This window comes from Capsicum annuum, chromosome 9 (genome assembly GCF_002878395.1).
Source record: "Capsicum annuum cultivar UCD-10X-F1 chromosome 9, UCD10Xv1.1, whole genome shotgun sequence".
Taxonomy (NCBI): Eukaryota; Viridiplantae; Streptophyta; class Magnoliopsida; order Solanales; family Solanaceae; genus Capsicum; species Capsicum annuum.
Window position 1 is genome coordinate 208,967,174 of NC_061119.1, and position 15,142 is coordinate 208,982,315.

The 15,142-nt window shown below is 32.1% G+C and overlaps 2 protein-coding genes across 2 annotated transcripts; both read left to right on the forward strand.

Moving 5' to 3' along the window:
• The first annotated feature begins 2,287 nt into the window (after positions 1-2,287).
• On the forward strand, positions 2,288-8,269 carry LOC107841770 (ribosome biogenesis regulatory protein homolog). The gene is made up of 8 exons (XM_016685613.2): positions 2,288-2,505; positions 4,761-4,911; positions 5,723-5,774; positions 5,867-5,995; positions 6,317-6,434; positions 7,181-7,364; positions 7,459-7,572; positions 7,984-8,269. Exons 1-8 carry the CDS (start codon positions 2,414-2,416, stop codon positions 8,131-8,133), a joined length of 990 nt encoding a protein of 329 aa, XP_016541099.2. The 5' UTR covers positions 2,288-2,413; the 3' UTR covers positions 8,134-8,269.
• Positions 8,270-12,360: 4,091 nt separating this feature from the next.
• LOC107841880 (early nodulin-93) lies at positions 12,361-13,635 on the forward strand. The gene is made up of 3 exons (XM_016685722.2): positions 12,361-12,742; positions 12,841-12,902; positions 13,281-13,635. The coding sequence occupies exons 1-3, from the start codon at positions 12,676-12,678 to the stop codon at positions 13,434-13,436; spliced, it is 285 nt and encodes a 94-aa protein (XP_016541208.2). The 5' UTR covers positions 12,361-12,675; the 3' UTR covers positions 13,437-13,635.
• Positions 13,636-15,142: the final 1,507 nt, after the last annotated feature.

A 15,142-nucleotide genomic window follows, 5' to 3' on the forward strand; every position in this document is an offset into this window, starting at 1 on the left:
GTAAAATACCTTTATTATTAGGGTATCTCTTATTTACAAACTTCTTTGTATTCCCTTGAGAAGAATTTGTGGACTACTGCCTCATAGCAAACAAATATGCTTCTTGCATTCTTGTAAACCTAAGATAAAATAAAGGTTTTGTGATCTTGACAATAATATTCAATTCAGTCTTTAAGCCTTTAATGTAGCAACTAGTAACGTTCTTTTCTAAGATGTTTACCTTTATCAAACTTCTTTAAAAAATAACTTGATACTTTCTTATACTTCCGATTTGTTTAATTTTAATTTCTTGATTTTCCCCATGGAATCAACAAAGTCAATTCCAAACCTTTCTACTAAAGCTTTCACATAGTCCTTCCAACTTATAGTCTGCAAATACTGCCTATATCTCATAAAGGAGATATGCCACTGAATAACTTTCCCTTCAAATTGCATAGATGTGATTATCACCTTCTTTTCAGGTGCAAAATTCTCTATAGAGAAGAATTGCTCAATCTAGAATAATCAAGATCGAAGATCATCCCCAAAAAATTTCAAAAATTTCATTCTTGTCCATTTATTGAATGAGAGTGCTGAAAATTTAAAGAAATAGGAAATTGAGAAGTATTACCAAAATTAGGACTCTTTTCCCTCTCTTTGTTAGTTCCTATGTTTTTTTCCTTTCTCTATAATTTCCTATACCACCTTCATGGTCATAATGCTCTTCATGAACCAATGGAACAATGTTTCTTCTCCCTTTTCCTATCAGTTGTTGCTTTAAATTCATAACAACATTATCTAATCTCTCCAATAATGAGACTTTTTCAGTCAAATATTCCATCTTAGTCATCATATTCTGCATCATTTCACGCAATTTTTCAACCTCTGCAGTAGCAATTTCAGTTGTCGAATCACCAACTACTCTTGCACCTTTCACTATTATTGTTGAGAATGAGCGACTCTGATACCAGTGTTACTTGATTTCAGGAATCTTAAATATTTGAGGATTAATGTTTGTCCATGAATTGAATTAGAGGAGACAACCAAGAGAGAATAAGAAAATTTAGAAGAAAAAGAAGAAATAGAGAAGATATATGTGAATATAAAATTGAAGAAGAGGAAGTTGTAATTTCATATGTGAATATAAAATTGAAGAAGAGGAAGTTGTAATTTCATATGTGAATATAAAATTGATTACAAGTACTATTTATAGATCATGTACTGATAAATTATATCAAATGAAGATATTTTTTAATAGCAGTTCTAACCAACAGTCAACTAACAGACTTAACTAATTTCTTGAAAAGTAGGCACTGTAGCTGTGCTAACTAACTTTTAAAGCAAAGTAACTTCAATTTCAATCTTTGATAACACCGATGCATTAAGGGTGTAGTTTCGTGGTCAATGAAGTGGATTAAGAACCTAAGGTAAATAGACTCTAGGTGATTCTATATTGGTAGGAGGTAATAATTATATCATGAATTTAATCAATATATGTGAAAGATGACCCAGACAATCACAAATATCAACGAAAAAAAGAAATTCGAATCAATAATAATTTAGGGTAAATTTAAAAATAAATTAACTTTTTTCTCTCTCTAATTAACTAGCCACCTTCGAAGATGGAAAACCAAAAAAAGAGACAAAACAAGATAATTTAATAAGGAGGTGTGGCTTAATGATTAGTGAAGTTGGTTGGAAATTTGAGGTTTCAATTCAAATCTCCATCTTTGTCCATAAAAGTTGGTCCGGATACCAACAGTTATAAAAAAGATACTTCCTTTGTTTTAAAAAAATAACCTTATTTGACTTAACATAAAATTAAAGAAAAATAACTAATTTTTCAATTTTGTAGCCTTAAATTAAAGATATATAAAATGTATCAAAATCTCCTTTAATATTGTGGTCTAAAACATACGATATGAAAAGTTAGAATTACTCCATTCGTCCATAAATAATTGTCTACTGTTAACTTGGTTCATAGGTTGAGAAATAGTAAATGATAGAGATGATTTTACTATATTATCTTTTGAATATAATAAATATAATAATTTAAAAAACGCGTTGGATCATGAATCATATTTCATGCTAAAGGTAAAATGGTATAAATAGATAAATTATTCATTAATTTTTTAAATTGAACAAATATTATTAAATATTTATTTTTAATATAGTAAATAAATAAAAATGAACGAATAAAATAAAAATTTGTGAAAAAAAATAAAAAGTTATTTTTTTTAAAACGAACTAAAAATGAAAAGTAGTCCCTTGTTTTTTTCGATGGAGGGAGTAATTTAATAAGCGGCTCTTCTAAGTTTGACCTATTTTGCATTTTATACCCCTCATTTTTGTCATAAAAACCAAGCCGCACCTCCTTAAACCCTCGCCACTCTTTCTACCATATTCCTCTGAAAAACGAAACCAATTGGAAAAAATGGAGATGGTTCAAGAATCATACGAATTAGATGTGGGTAATCTAATGGCTTCTTACCCTCATCACAACTTTGCATCTCCACCCTCTTCCAGGTTCAACTTTCTTGAAAATTACCATTATTTAACATTTATTATTGTGCTTGAAAAGTTGAATCTTGGAAAGGTTTTAGAGTATTTTATTTCACTATTTGGTTGATTTTTGCTTGAGTTGAGTGTGTGTGTGTGTTGATTTATGAGGTGAAAGAGTCATATTTGGGTAAAGGGGTAGACATAAAATTGCAGGAAATTGTCAAAAGACCTAAAAGTTGGATTGAACATGTACTGTTGTGCTGATTTTGTTTGAAAGTTGGAATCTTGGATATAATTTAGAGTATTGTATTTCACTATTTTGATGATTTTTTGCTTTAGTCATGTTGTTTTCTTGATTTGTGAGGTTATAGAGTTATCTTGGGGTAAAAGGATAGACCTAAAATCACATGAAATTGTTAAAAGATCTTAGAAAAAAAAGAGTTACCTGGTACCTGATGCTGGTAAGTTGTGTTGTTTTTTTGGTTTATGAGGTGACACAGTCATATTGGGGTAAAGGGGTAGACCTGGTGGCTAAAATTTCTGGAATCAGTATAGATTTAGCTATTCTTGATTAACATGTAGCGTTGTGCTGATTTCTGCTCGAAAGGCAGAATCTTGGATAGGCTTTATAGTATTATATTTCTCTGTCTGCATGATTTTTGCTTAAGTTGTGTTGTTCATTTTAAAGGGGTAAACCTAAAATCGTGGAAATTTGTCAAAAAAGACTAAATATCCCTGGGAATAGGTGAAGATTTAGCTCAGAATATAGTATATGGGAGTGATGTGTCTGTGTTAGTGATACCTAGCTAGTTTGGGTTAAACTGGTTAGCTATGTTCTTGGAAAGTACCCTTTTTTAACATATACTGTTGTGCTGATTTCTGCTCAAGAGGTAAAATGTTGGATAAAATTTGGAGTATTATCTTTCACTATTTGAACGATTTTTGCTTAAGCTTTGTATTCTTTTTTTGATTTATGAGGTGACAAGAGTCATTTTGAGGTAAAGGGGTAGACCTAAACTCGCAGGAAACTGTCAAAAGATCTAAAACTCTGTAGGAATTCGTGCAGATTTAGCTAAGAATATAATAAGATGGAAGTAAAGTGTCTTGAGTAAATGATACCTAACAAGTTGGATTAAGCTGATTAGCTATTTTCTTGAACAGTTCCCTTTCGTTATCATGTATCGTGTTCTTTGCGCTTTTCACTGGCTTGAAAAGGTGGAAACATGGAAAGAGTTTAAGAGTATTCTCTTCCACTATTTGGATGATTTTTCTCAAGTTATGTTGCTTTTTGATTTGTGGGGTGAGAGATTAATCTTGGGGCAAATGTTTGGATCTAAAATTGCAGGAAATTGTCAAAAGACCTAAACATCTCTGGTAATCAGTGAAGATTTAGCTAAAAGTATACTAGCTAGTTTGGATTAAATTGGTTAGCTGTTTAGAGATATGTCTGAGATTTACAGAACTCGTAGTTTGTCCTTTAAAAGGGAAATAAAGTGATATATTCCTAAGGGACCCGAAGATGGAAGAATAGGTGTAGAGGATTCTGATAGCCAATCCCAACTGATTTAGGTGGAAGCTTGATTAATTGATAAGCCACCTTTGTTAGTTTGATATCTGGTTCAACTTCCTTTTGAGTTTCCTGCTTGGGTTGCAATACCTAATAGCTTACTGCTGGCGTTTGCTAATTCGCAGGGTCTCAGGAACTAATTTTGACTTGAAGAAGGGGCGAATCTTAACTAACTTAAATTCGATACTAAAGGCAAATTAAGCCAATTCTTTTTTGCTACAGTCCCAACATCATCATTGAGAAATGCAAGACGTTTTGGTAGTCTCTATTCTGGTTGAATTGCAATGAGAAGCTGTAAACTTGTAGTTCTATATTTTAGAGTTGATCCCTTAGCTTTTACTTATGTATTTAAGATGGTTTTGAATGGTATTTGCTTTATGCCTTTTGCACCTAAATATTGGACCAACCGTGTTTCTATTATTGTTGATCTTTTCTTTTATTTTGGGTTGTGGTGGTCAATTCAACAGGAAAAGGAATTTGATGTTTTTTGCAATGTGAATGATACTCATGAAATTCCTTCTATGACTCACACATTTTTGCTCCAAATATTATGGAGTGTTTTTGTTAAAGTTGTATTTTTTAGTTTAACTCAAGGGGAACTAGCTCACAATTATCAATGTTAGCTCAATTTGATGTTTTGACTAAGGTATAATGATATGGACACTCAATGGGTTTCCTTTATTCATCATGTATTCTTGTTCTAAATATGTAGGGAGGAGTTGGTGAAGGAGTGTCTACAGGAGGGGACCAAGTTAGTGCAAGCTATTGCAGATGCCCTCTTCAACTTACCTTCAACAGAAAGCCCTGATGGTCCACTAGTTCAGTTGCCTCAACCAACTACGAGATTGCCTAGAGAGAAGCCCGTAAGACCTCATTTCTATTTGTTGCGGAAGAATTGTGTGTTTTCTTATCAGTTCCTAGAGTTGTGAGTTAGAGCACGTATTTGCAACAATGAACCACTTTTTCTGGTATTCACGATATTGAAACAACTGAATTGTTTTCTATTGTGTTGGTACTTTCTGACTATGTTGCTCGGAATCTTCAAAAAAGCGGACGGTTGCCTGTCGGATCCTTCAAAAGTAGTGCATTTTTGGAGGGTCGGACATGGGTGTGGCAAGAGTTTGGAGAGCCTGAGCAACATAGCTTTCTGATAAAGAATAATCGAATCTCATAAATCTTTTGGGCATTTATGTGACCCTAGCTCCAAATGTGAAATTCGTGAATTGAATCTGATATGAAGCATCAGTTATGATAATGTACTTTACGATAGAGGGCACAGGGGAAAAGTGCTTACCAAGATTTTAAGCCTCATAATTTGAGTAAGTTATGTGGTCTTTATCAAAACATTGTCAGAAGTTATGTGACAAGAAATTATGTTGCCAATGCTCCTGATTTACTACTTTATTTGCTCTTCCCAGAGAAGTAGTGCAATGGTTGATGTAACATTTATAATATATTTTGGCCTAAGTTTGTTGATTTCATATTTTAAGGAATTTCTTTCACTGATTCTATTGTCAAAATTTTGTTTTATAGGATGCTTAAGATGCCTCCCTTCCTCCCATCCCTATCTTCTATATATGCATAGTGGAAAAGATATCTTCTTTACAGTGGCCTTGCCTTATCTATTAAATCCATCAGCTCCATTTAGTGCTAATTATGATTTGATTGTTTCAGCTTCCAAAGCCTAAACCACCAACAAAATGGGAACTGTTTGCCAAGAAGAAAGGTACCATGTGAATATCTTGTGGGTTTTAGAACAGTCAATTCTTGATTTAGTTGACCTTCATTTTTTTTAATTCTTGGGAAAGTGTCTTGCAGGTATACAAAAACGTAAGAAAGACAAGGTTGTGTTTGATGATCAAACTGGTTCATGGAAGCGCAGACATGGCTACGATCGCGTTAATGATGACAAAGATGTGCCTATCATTGAAGCCAAGGCAACTGATGGTAAATAAGAAAATTTTTGACCTCGACTTCTGCGATACTCAATTTTCTTTTATGTCTCAAGTTCTCAACGGCAATGATGTTGAATAATAGGATTCAAAGGGTCATAAGATCCTAAACTAAATTTATGTCTTTAAGTCGAAGTTCAGTATCTCGGTTCTTAATAGATACTGATTCCGATTGTACTCTCTTGTGTCAATCAAGTACTCATGATGATAACTATAGGGAAAACAACTTAACTTTGTCAATGAAGGGAAGAACATGCCTGCATTAGCATTTTGATATTGTTCTGAAAATGTCTTCCTCACCGGTTTGTTTTTTCAGAGCCTGGTCAAGATCCTTTTGCTGAGAGACAAGAAGATAAGAAAAAGAGAATAGAAAAACAAGAGAAAAATCGATATAGCAACTTGAAGGAAGCTGCAAAAGCTGGTGCCTTGCCAAGGTCTTGTTCTTCTGAACTTCTCATTGGTTTTCTGCAACAATCTTATTCTTTATTAGTTACTGCCATCTATGAGGGATTTATTATCTGTTGCTAAATTCTGCCTTGAAGTTTGCATCTTCCCTTTTTCTTATTCTCTTGCATCCTTCTGTCAGATGTCATTTTTCTTGATAAGCGTGGTGGTTAAAATTTGTACTCCCCCAAAGAGACCTCCTTGCACCTATTCGGTGTGCCTACGAATCCCGACATGTTTTTCGCTTTGCAATTTGTTTGATGTTCTCTCAAAATGATTTTGGACACAAATGGTGACCAAGTGTATCATCACTCTGGAAGGAGAGGATTCTTCGGGACTTGTAAGTCACAGAGTTTTAAGCCTGTGCATGAAATTATTATCTCTTACAACAAGACTGCATAGTCAACGTTGGATAAAAAACGAAGATCCTATTGAAAGAACTTCTTTAATTATATGTAGCTGTAGAAGCATTTATCCAAAAGAGTATGTCTACTCTACTAATCTTTTCCGATCACTTACCTCAAATCTTAGTGAACTCATAACATTAGTGAATGAATCAAATAGAAGTTCATTTTTCTTTGTGAATTTCCTTGGGGTTGTTTAGTGATGTCCTCTTTCTGTTTCTTGCCCTTGACTTTTATATTCCTCGCTATGTTGTGTTAGCATACATTAGTTGGCCACTTGCTGGAACGACAGTGAAGAACATGTGCCTCACACTAGGTTTCTTGCTTTGCAGTCACGTTCAGCTTGCTGCCACAGCACTGCCTATAACAGGAACACAAGCTGCACAAAGGAAAATTAGCAAGGATGAACTCGGGAATGTAGCTGGAATGGCAGCACACGCAACAGCTAGTGGCGGAAAATTTGACAAGAAGTTGCCTGGTGAAAAGCCCCCAAAACATGACAAGAAGTATCGGAAGGTTTGTATTAGGAAACGTGCATACATATCTTTTGCTTAGTTCTGATGATTGTACATGTCTAAGCCCACTTTTAACTCCAATCTACTACAACCAGTTCCTACCAGTCGCAGAGGGATCAGGAATGGGCTCCTTAGAGAAACAGCAAACCGAAAAGGTTCTAAACAAGTTGATGGCCAAGAGCTCCCATGAGATACTCAATGTGCAAAAGGTATGGCATATGCATATGTACATCTGTATCATTTTATCGTCCAAGATCGTACGCGCCAGTGTTGTCAAAGGCGTGCTTAAAGCGCACTGAAGCCCTGAAGTAAGCCTCAAAACGAGTTGAGCTCTTCGCGTCGCTTAATGTGCACTTTAGTGTCGTCATCAACGCGCTAGGCTACTTTTTCTTGCCAATGAATCTCTTCTAAAGAGGCGGCACTAAATGATTGATATTAGTCTCTGACTACAGATAATATTTGTATGTTTTCTCCTTTTGCACCTTTTCTCATTAAAGCCCAAGTTTATTTACGCTTTTGCGCTTCAAGCCCCAACTGAACTTGGAGCCTTTTTGCGCTTTTTTCCTTTTGGTAACACTAGCTTTCCGCTAATTGGTGCGAACTTTTCATCTATACTGTAGGCTGTAAACATGTACAATGTGAAAAAAGAGAAGAAAGGAAGGAGCCAAGGAGGGAGGTCATCGTTGACTGATAGCAAGTTGAAGGCAAGGAAGTCACCCTACAAGAAATCATCAACAAAAGGGCCTTCAAAGAAAGGGAAATCTAAGTGACTTTCATAGTAACAATTGTAGTAGTATACATACATGGTAGTCAGCCTTCCTCATTTGTTATGCTTGCTTTGTTTAATTATATGTTGCTATGGAACTATAAAGAGATTGTTGAAAAAGGAGACTATAGTTTTTTCCATGTGTGGGGTAAAGTAAAATAGTCTTAAATTGATGCCCAAAAAAGGTTTAATGAAAGGATAACTATCATCCAATTTGGTAGCTACATTCAGAAGTAGAAATCTTTTACTCTCTCCCAATTTAAGTGGCTGTGCTTTTACTGAATGCAGCATTAGGGAGAGAGACTTAAAATTTGTGCTCTAACATGCGTATGGACATTTGTGTCTATAAATCATTTTACTTTGGGCTAAATGTGAAGTTTATAATTAAATTAGTTTCAAACATTGAAGTATGACGTTTTTCCAACAACAACAACATACTTACTAAACTTTCACAAGTGAGGTAGGGGAAGTATGACTTTTTTCCAAGACATTAAGGCTCCGTTTGGTCGTGAAAATATAATTTTTTGGAGTTAAAGTTGAAGTTGTGTTTGCCATGAATATAATTGGAGTTGTTTTTAAAAGTTTGTGAGTGATATATTATTTTCACTCTTTCAAAAATAATTTTCTTTAAAATAAAATAATTCTTATGGCCAAACAATGGTATTTTCATTATTTTTATGAAAGTGAAATAATTTTTCAGAAAAAAGTGGTCAAACTCCTACTAAAATTGTTATCCATTTAACTTTATCTTAGTTGACATAAAATGTCCTTTAATTTTAGGTGTGTATAATTAAGCATTAATAAATGAGCGGATTAATAATTAATTTTACCACCTCTGTTTGTCAGTGTGAAGATCACCGCTACATATCCCATATCTACAATCAATCGACAACAACATAGCCGATGGAATTTCATTATGAGATTTGAGAAAATAAAAAAGTTGTTTCTAAAATACTCTCGACTCGAACTCAATGAAGATGATGGAAAATAAAATAAAAAGGTACTTCCTTTCTACCAATCTTTATCTAATCAAGCTGCTAGTTTTTAGGCAAGTGTTTTATTGGAATCCTAGGATAACCCGCAATCGCTATAATCTTTGCTACAATTTTTGCTTTTCGAATGAGCATTTTGTGCACACTGGATAAATCCTCCAATGTGTAATAGCTTGCAAATCACACAAGAGATGTAATCGCACAAGACAAGCCCTGTGCGACAGACTTGGTTCAGAAGGCAATGAAGGGGATTAAACTCGAGTCATCCATGTGGATAACCACCCTCCAAACCTTTAGGCAGATGTTTCTTTAAAATCTCAGGGTAATCCGCAATTGCTACAACTTCTGTCTTTTGGGTGAGCACTTTGTGCACACTGGGTAAACACCCTACTATGTAATAGCCTACAAACCACTCATGTCACACCCCTTTTTCGCTCTAGGAATCGAGTCGAAGGGCTTTTCCAATTAAAGTGACGGTATTGAATAGGGATTATTTTTTGTCATTTTTCAGAGTCGTCACTTGGAATTGAGTTATGGTGTTCCAAATCACCTTTTTGAATGCTTAATCAAAAGGAAATGACTCTTATTTGGTCTGCGAAAACAGAAGACCGGGTAAGAAATTCTATTGATCGAGGCGAAGGTGTGAGGCACCCCTCGAGTCCCGTGGTTCTAGTACGGTCGCTTTTATTGACTTATCTTGACTTAAACTATTTTTATGAATTATGTTTGGGCCTAGGTTCGCTCATTTTTAATACCTAAAATTTGTCTATAACTCTTGTATTAAACTAGTGGAAATTAATTTTAAAACTATCTTTGCCGAGGTGCAATATTGCATCCTCGAATTATTTTTAAATATCTCAAAAAGATGCGTACGCTACATTCTTCATCAAGACAAAATTTGTTAAACGTGAAAACTTATCTAGCATATAAAAGCATTTACTTCATTTCACTCTTTATTTTGTAACGAGTTTTGGAATTAACCCGCAACTCGTCTTTCTCCCTTGCTAAATGAGTTTTTCCTCTCTTTTCTTTTCCTTAATGAATTATGGCTATTATATATCTATATAAATAAATCTTCCTAAACAAATTAATCTTATGCTTTGTGAACAAAATTATATATAGGCTAAACAAAACTAATGAAAAGCAAAATAACATAATCACATGATAAAGTTAATTAATAAAGTTATATTTAACAAAATTATCATAACGAAATTAACAACAACAACAAAGAAGAAAAAAAAAATGATCACGTGTTAGATTTAACAAAATTTCCATAACTAAACTAACATGAAATATATATATATAATCATGCAAGTTTTTTTTTTTTTAATTTAAATTCTTGCTTTTTTTTTTCTTTTTTTTTGTTTTTGACCTACTTTTTTATTTCTCAAAGTTCCGTTCTTTTGTTTTGAACTCTCTTGGTCGTTTTTTTTTTTTTTTTTTTTTAAAAGAAAACTACAAATCATTACTCTAAATCCATGAAAGGAAAGAAAAAAAAAAACCTTTATTCTTAACATGTTATGTTTTTCATTTCATTTTTTTTTTGTTTCTTGCATGCATGCATTCATGAATCATTAATTGTGATCTTTAACATAACTACATAGTAAATGCATGTCAATTAACACAATTTTACATATTAAAACACAAATAACTTTAAAGATTATTTCATTTAAAATTCAAAATCAATCTAACTAACATTATTTCGAAAACAACATACGAATTACAAATAAAGACAGAAAGCATGAATTGCAAAAAAATAAATAAATTAAACATATTAAATAATAGAAGAAGCCATTGAAATAAATTCATTCACAATTCGATTTATAACAAAACTTATAAAATAAATAATACAAAATTTGATATGAACCTGTGTGATGAATTAAAACCGAAAAAAAAAAAAGAATATCGTCATCGGAAACTCAAACGGAGACCCGGCCTCAACTATTTGGAACACTTTTCTTTTCTTACTTTTTTTTGGTTTTCTCACTATTTCTTGTTTTCACTCACTGTTTCTTGTTTTCGGTCATTTTTTTTTTTTAAGTGTTTTTCTTTTCCATTTTTTTTGTTTTGGTTTTGGTTTTGGTTTATCTCCAGATTTTTTGTTTTTTTTTTCGTGAGTTTTTTTCTTTGTCATATGTTGTGTTATATAGATATATAGGAGGGGGAAAACTGAGGGAGTTGGAGGGAAAGTTGGGGTGGTTGAGGTAGTTAAGGATAGGATTAGATTTTTAAATTTTTAATTTTTTTTTTTTAAAACAAAAGAAGATAATGAAAAATAAAAATAAAAATAATAAAATAATAATAATAAAAATAATATAATAATAATTAATTAATTTTTATATTTAATAAAATACAATAAAAGTTTAAAAATAGTTAAAAAATAAATATAATTAAGATAGTACTAAAACTACTAACTTATTTTTTTAAAATTTAAAAAAAAAATAAAAATATATTTTTTTAATTTTTTGTATTATTTTAAAAAATTAGAATAAAATAAAATAAAATAACTCAAAATTAACTTTATTTCTTAACTAAAAATTTATTAAAATAAAATAAGAATTTAAATAATATTAGACCAAATATAAATATTTAATATCGAAAATATATATATATATATATATATATATATTAAATTCGGGGAGGGTCAAAATCACGTGTCTACAACTCAAAGAAGGTAAATTGCACTAGACAAGTCTTGTGCAATAGACTCGACTCAAAAGATACTAAGAAGCGATTAAATTCGAATCATCCATGTGGATAACCACCCTCCAAATCAACTGAACCCGAAAGAACTTTTGGGCAGGTGTTATAAAGGGTGATATATCTCACTAAGGCTGAACATGAGGCACTAGATCCTAAACAGCACGCACTTACATAACTGCCCTTTTTACCCATTGTTTTGGGCTTTTGGCAGTGCTTTTTATCCTGAACTCCCAAAACCACTTGCAAATTATACTCTCCAAACTATGGTACCACCTGATATCCTTGATTTCATGTATCAATATTTGGTATGACAAAAGTCATTTAAATAAAAAGGATAATTTTATTAATTTGCCTTTTAAATATTTTTTTAAAACTTTACAATTTTTTATTTTTTTTTAGAAGAGTTAATTAATATTATCTTGATTTAGTAAGTGAATAAGTAATTTGGATATGTATTTTAATAAGACAATCAACTAATATGATACGAAGGTGTAGTACTAACAAATTGGAACAAGAGAGTATTATTCTTGATTTTTATAACCATAGATTCAGAAAATTCAGTCATAGTTCATGTACAGACAAACAAACAAAGTCCAATGAACTGAACCACACCAAGAACCTGGTAATCTGCAAATACATTAAACTTATAATACTATTAGCAACTGAGGCAAAAACAAGTGACTTTGGTACATTGGAAATTAGCCAAAACCATCAAACACTTTCGTCCAAACTTAAAATTGAAATGCCTATAAATATTCATTCTTACTTCACTCACAAACTCATCAATGTTTCTTCCAAAAGTATAAAGCATTACTATTATTCCTATTTTTTTTTTTTTATACAAAAGTAAAATGGCCAAGAGTGTGAGTTTGGCTTCAATGGATCAAAAGTTAGCTATGGCTAAGCGTTACTCTCATGGTACTTTATCTTTCTTTGCTTCTACCTTACCATTAAGATTTTTCCATTAACTTGATTATATGATGAATGTTTTTTTTGTATGATTTGTATATATGCAGAAGGAGTAATTGCTGGAGCAAAAGCAGCTGTCATTGCATTTATTGCTACTGCCATTCCAGCTGTAAGATTTGATTTAATATACACATTTACATTTCAATATTTTTCAAGATTTAGGAGTGTTGTTTGTACCATGGGGCATAAAGGATAGATAATAATGTTAAACATTGAGATATAATTAAGAGTTAAGATTATTATGATGAAGTAAATGATCTCCGTCAAAAACTAATGTAGTTTTACTGTTGGAGTCTAAAAGGATAGAGCGTACGCAGACCTTACCTTTAGCTCGTGAGATTTAGAGAGGTTGTTTCTAAAACATTCCCGGCTTGGGAAAATGTTTGCTAACCACTTAGAAAAAAATATTTTTAGAAAAATATTTTTCATGCCAATGACAATGTTCTTGACTTCTAATATTTGAAATATTGATGAAATTAACATGCAGTATGCTTATGGAAAGATGTCACCATGGGCAAGAACTTATCTGAATCCAACTGCAAAAGCCCTTATTGTCTCTACAGCTGCTGGCATGGCATATTTTGTTGTAGCTGACAAGACTCTTCTCAAAATTGCTAGGCAAAACTCCTTCAAACAGACCTAATTAAGGCCTCACAATTGAATTACTAAACTCTTTCTAACTATTTTAGCACTAAGAGAGTATCTAATATCAACATTACTGTAATCCATGTTTTAAGTATTACTAGGGAGAATAGAGCACAAGAAAAATGTCATTCAGTCTATGTATTACCAACATCATCAACATCTATTGTTGTCAATATAATGAAGTTGGCTTTTCTCAAGTTTGATTTCATATATTGTCACTCAACTAATAAATTTTGTCTTGAACAGAAATCGCTCTAACTTTATTTCGTGACATAAGAATCATTTGACTAGTCACTTAACTTTGTTTTGTCTAAGATAACCTTTATATTTAAATAAGCTTCTATATCGATCATGTCTAAATAATTAAAAGATATCTACTAATACTATAAGTTTAATTGATTCATTTTGGCTAACCTAAAGTGGTTAGACATTTCTTAACAATAAAGAATTTCATTAATTAGAATTCAAGAAGAACAACTGCGAAACTAATTGGTGACGGTAAAATTAATTGAATATACCTAATCTTTTAAAATAAAAATTGTTATAGTACCGTGTGATGCGCGGAAAGTATTAAAGAATTAATTGAAATTAAATTTTGGCTGCGTATATAAACTTATCACATCACAAACTCAAATATTCACCTGATGTAAATCTTATTCATTACTTTCGAACATTCTTTTGAATACATATTTCCTGTAAAATTACATCCTTTTGCAACATACACCAATAAATCAAATCACATCCCAAATCCAGTAACAGGTTTCAAACAAATCCAAGAAAAATAATCATAGAACTAATTTTCAGTTGGAATAGCACCCAAAAATTTGAAGATTGTAAGGAATGCTTTCAATGTTGTTTAACCAAACATGAATTCTCCTGTAACCAAAACAAAAAACATTAAATTACAGAGAATAATATCTTTTGATAATTGTGGTGTCTAGCCAACTTTTGCACACCTTGACCAAATCCATGGGATACGTGCCACTTCTCACCAGCAATAGATATCAAGTAGTTCTGTCCACCAAGGCAAATCACCTAGTGTTTTTTTGTCTCTGTTGGGGTTTGAATTCGAAATTTTACGTTCTCAACCCACATCATTGATCATTGGACCACACCCTTGGATGCAGTTATAGTGACTAATTGAATTGTAAGAAAAAGGTTGATATACCAAATTTGATGATTAAACAAAGCAATTACCTTTAATTCCATTGCAATTACCTTTAATTCCATTGCAGACATATTGACTGAAACGCTTTATTTTTTATCAACTTAATGGTTACGAAATTCATATTCTCGAAACAAATTACACCAATTCTTACAACAAAAAAGAAATAACAACAACATATTAAGTGAAATTTAATAATTAGTGGGGTCTGAGGAGGATAGAATGTACGCAAATCTTAACTCTATCTTGAAGAGAGACGATTTCCGAAAGAACCTTGACTCAACTAACTAAAATAAAGCAAATAGTACTAAAATCATTTTTTCTAAAATTGTGAAAACAAAATGTTCTAGAAAACCTACGACTTGATAAAATTGATTAATCTGATTCGAATTTTCATACTCCGATAGCCAACTCTTCCAAGGGAAAAATAATAAATCAAATAGTGTTAGTGCTAGATGTTTACAGAAGTGACACCAAGACAAATAATATTTGGATGGTTGGTTAATATAGTTGAAATATCAAAAGGAAAATAAATAAAA

Coding starts and splice junctions, on each gene's coding strand:
- LOC107841770 (XM_016685613.2), top strand. CDS start 2,414: ATGGAGATGGTTCAAGAATCATACGAATTAGATGTGGGTAATCTAATG. Junction 5,996..6,316: donor TGAAGCCAAGGCAACTGATG/GTAAATAAGAAA, acceptor TTGTTTTTTCAG/AGCCTGGTCAAGATCCTTTT. Junction 7,573..7,983: donor AGATACTCAATGTGCAAAAG/GTATGGCATATG, acceptor TCTATACTGTAG/GCTGTAAACATGTACAATGT.
- LOC107841880 (XM_016685722.2), top strand. CDS start 12,676: ATGGCCAAGAGTGTGAGTTTGGCTTCAATGGATCAAAAGTTAGCTATG. Junction 12,743..12,840: donor GGCTAAGCGTTACTCTCATG/GTACTTTATCTT, acceptor GTATATATGCAG/AAGGAGTAATTGCTGGAGCA. Junction 12,903..13,280: donor TTGCTACTGCCATTCCAGCT/GTAAGATTTGAT, acceptor ATTAACATGCAG/TATGCTTATGGAAAGATGTC.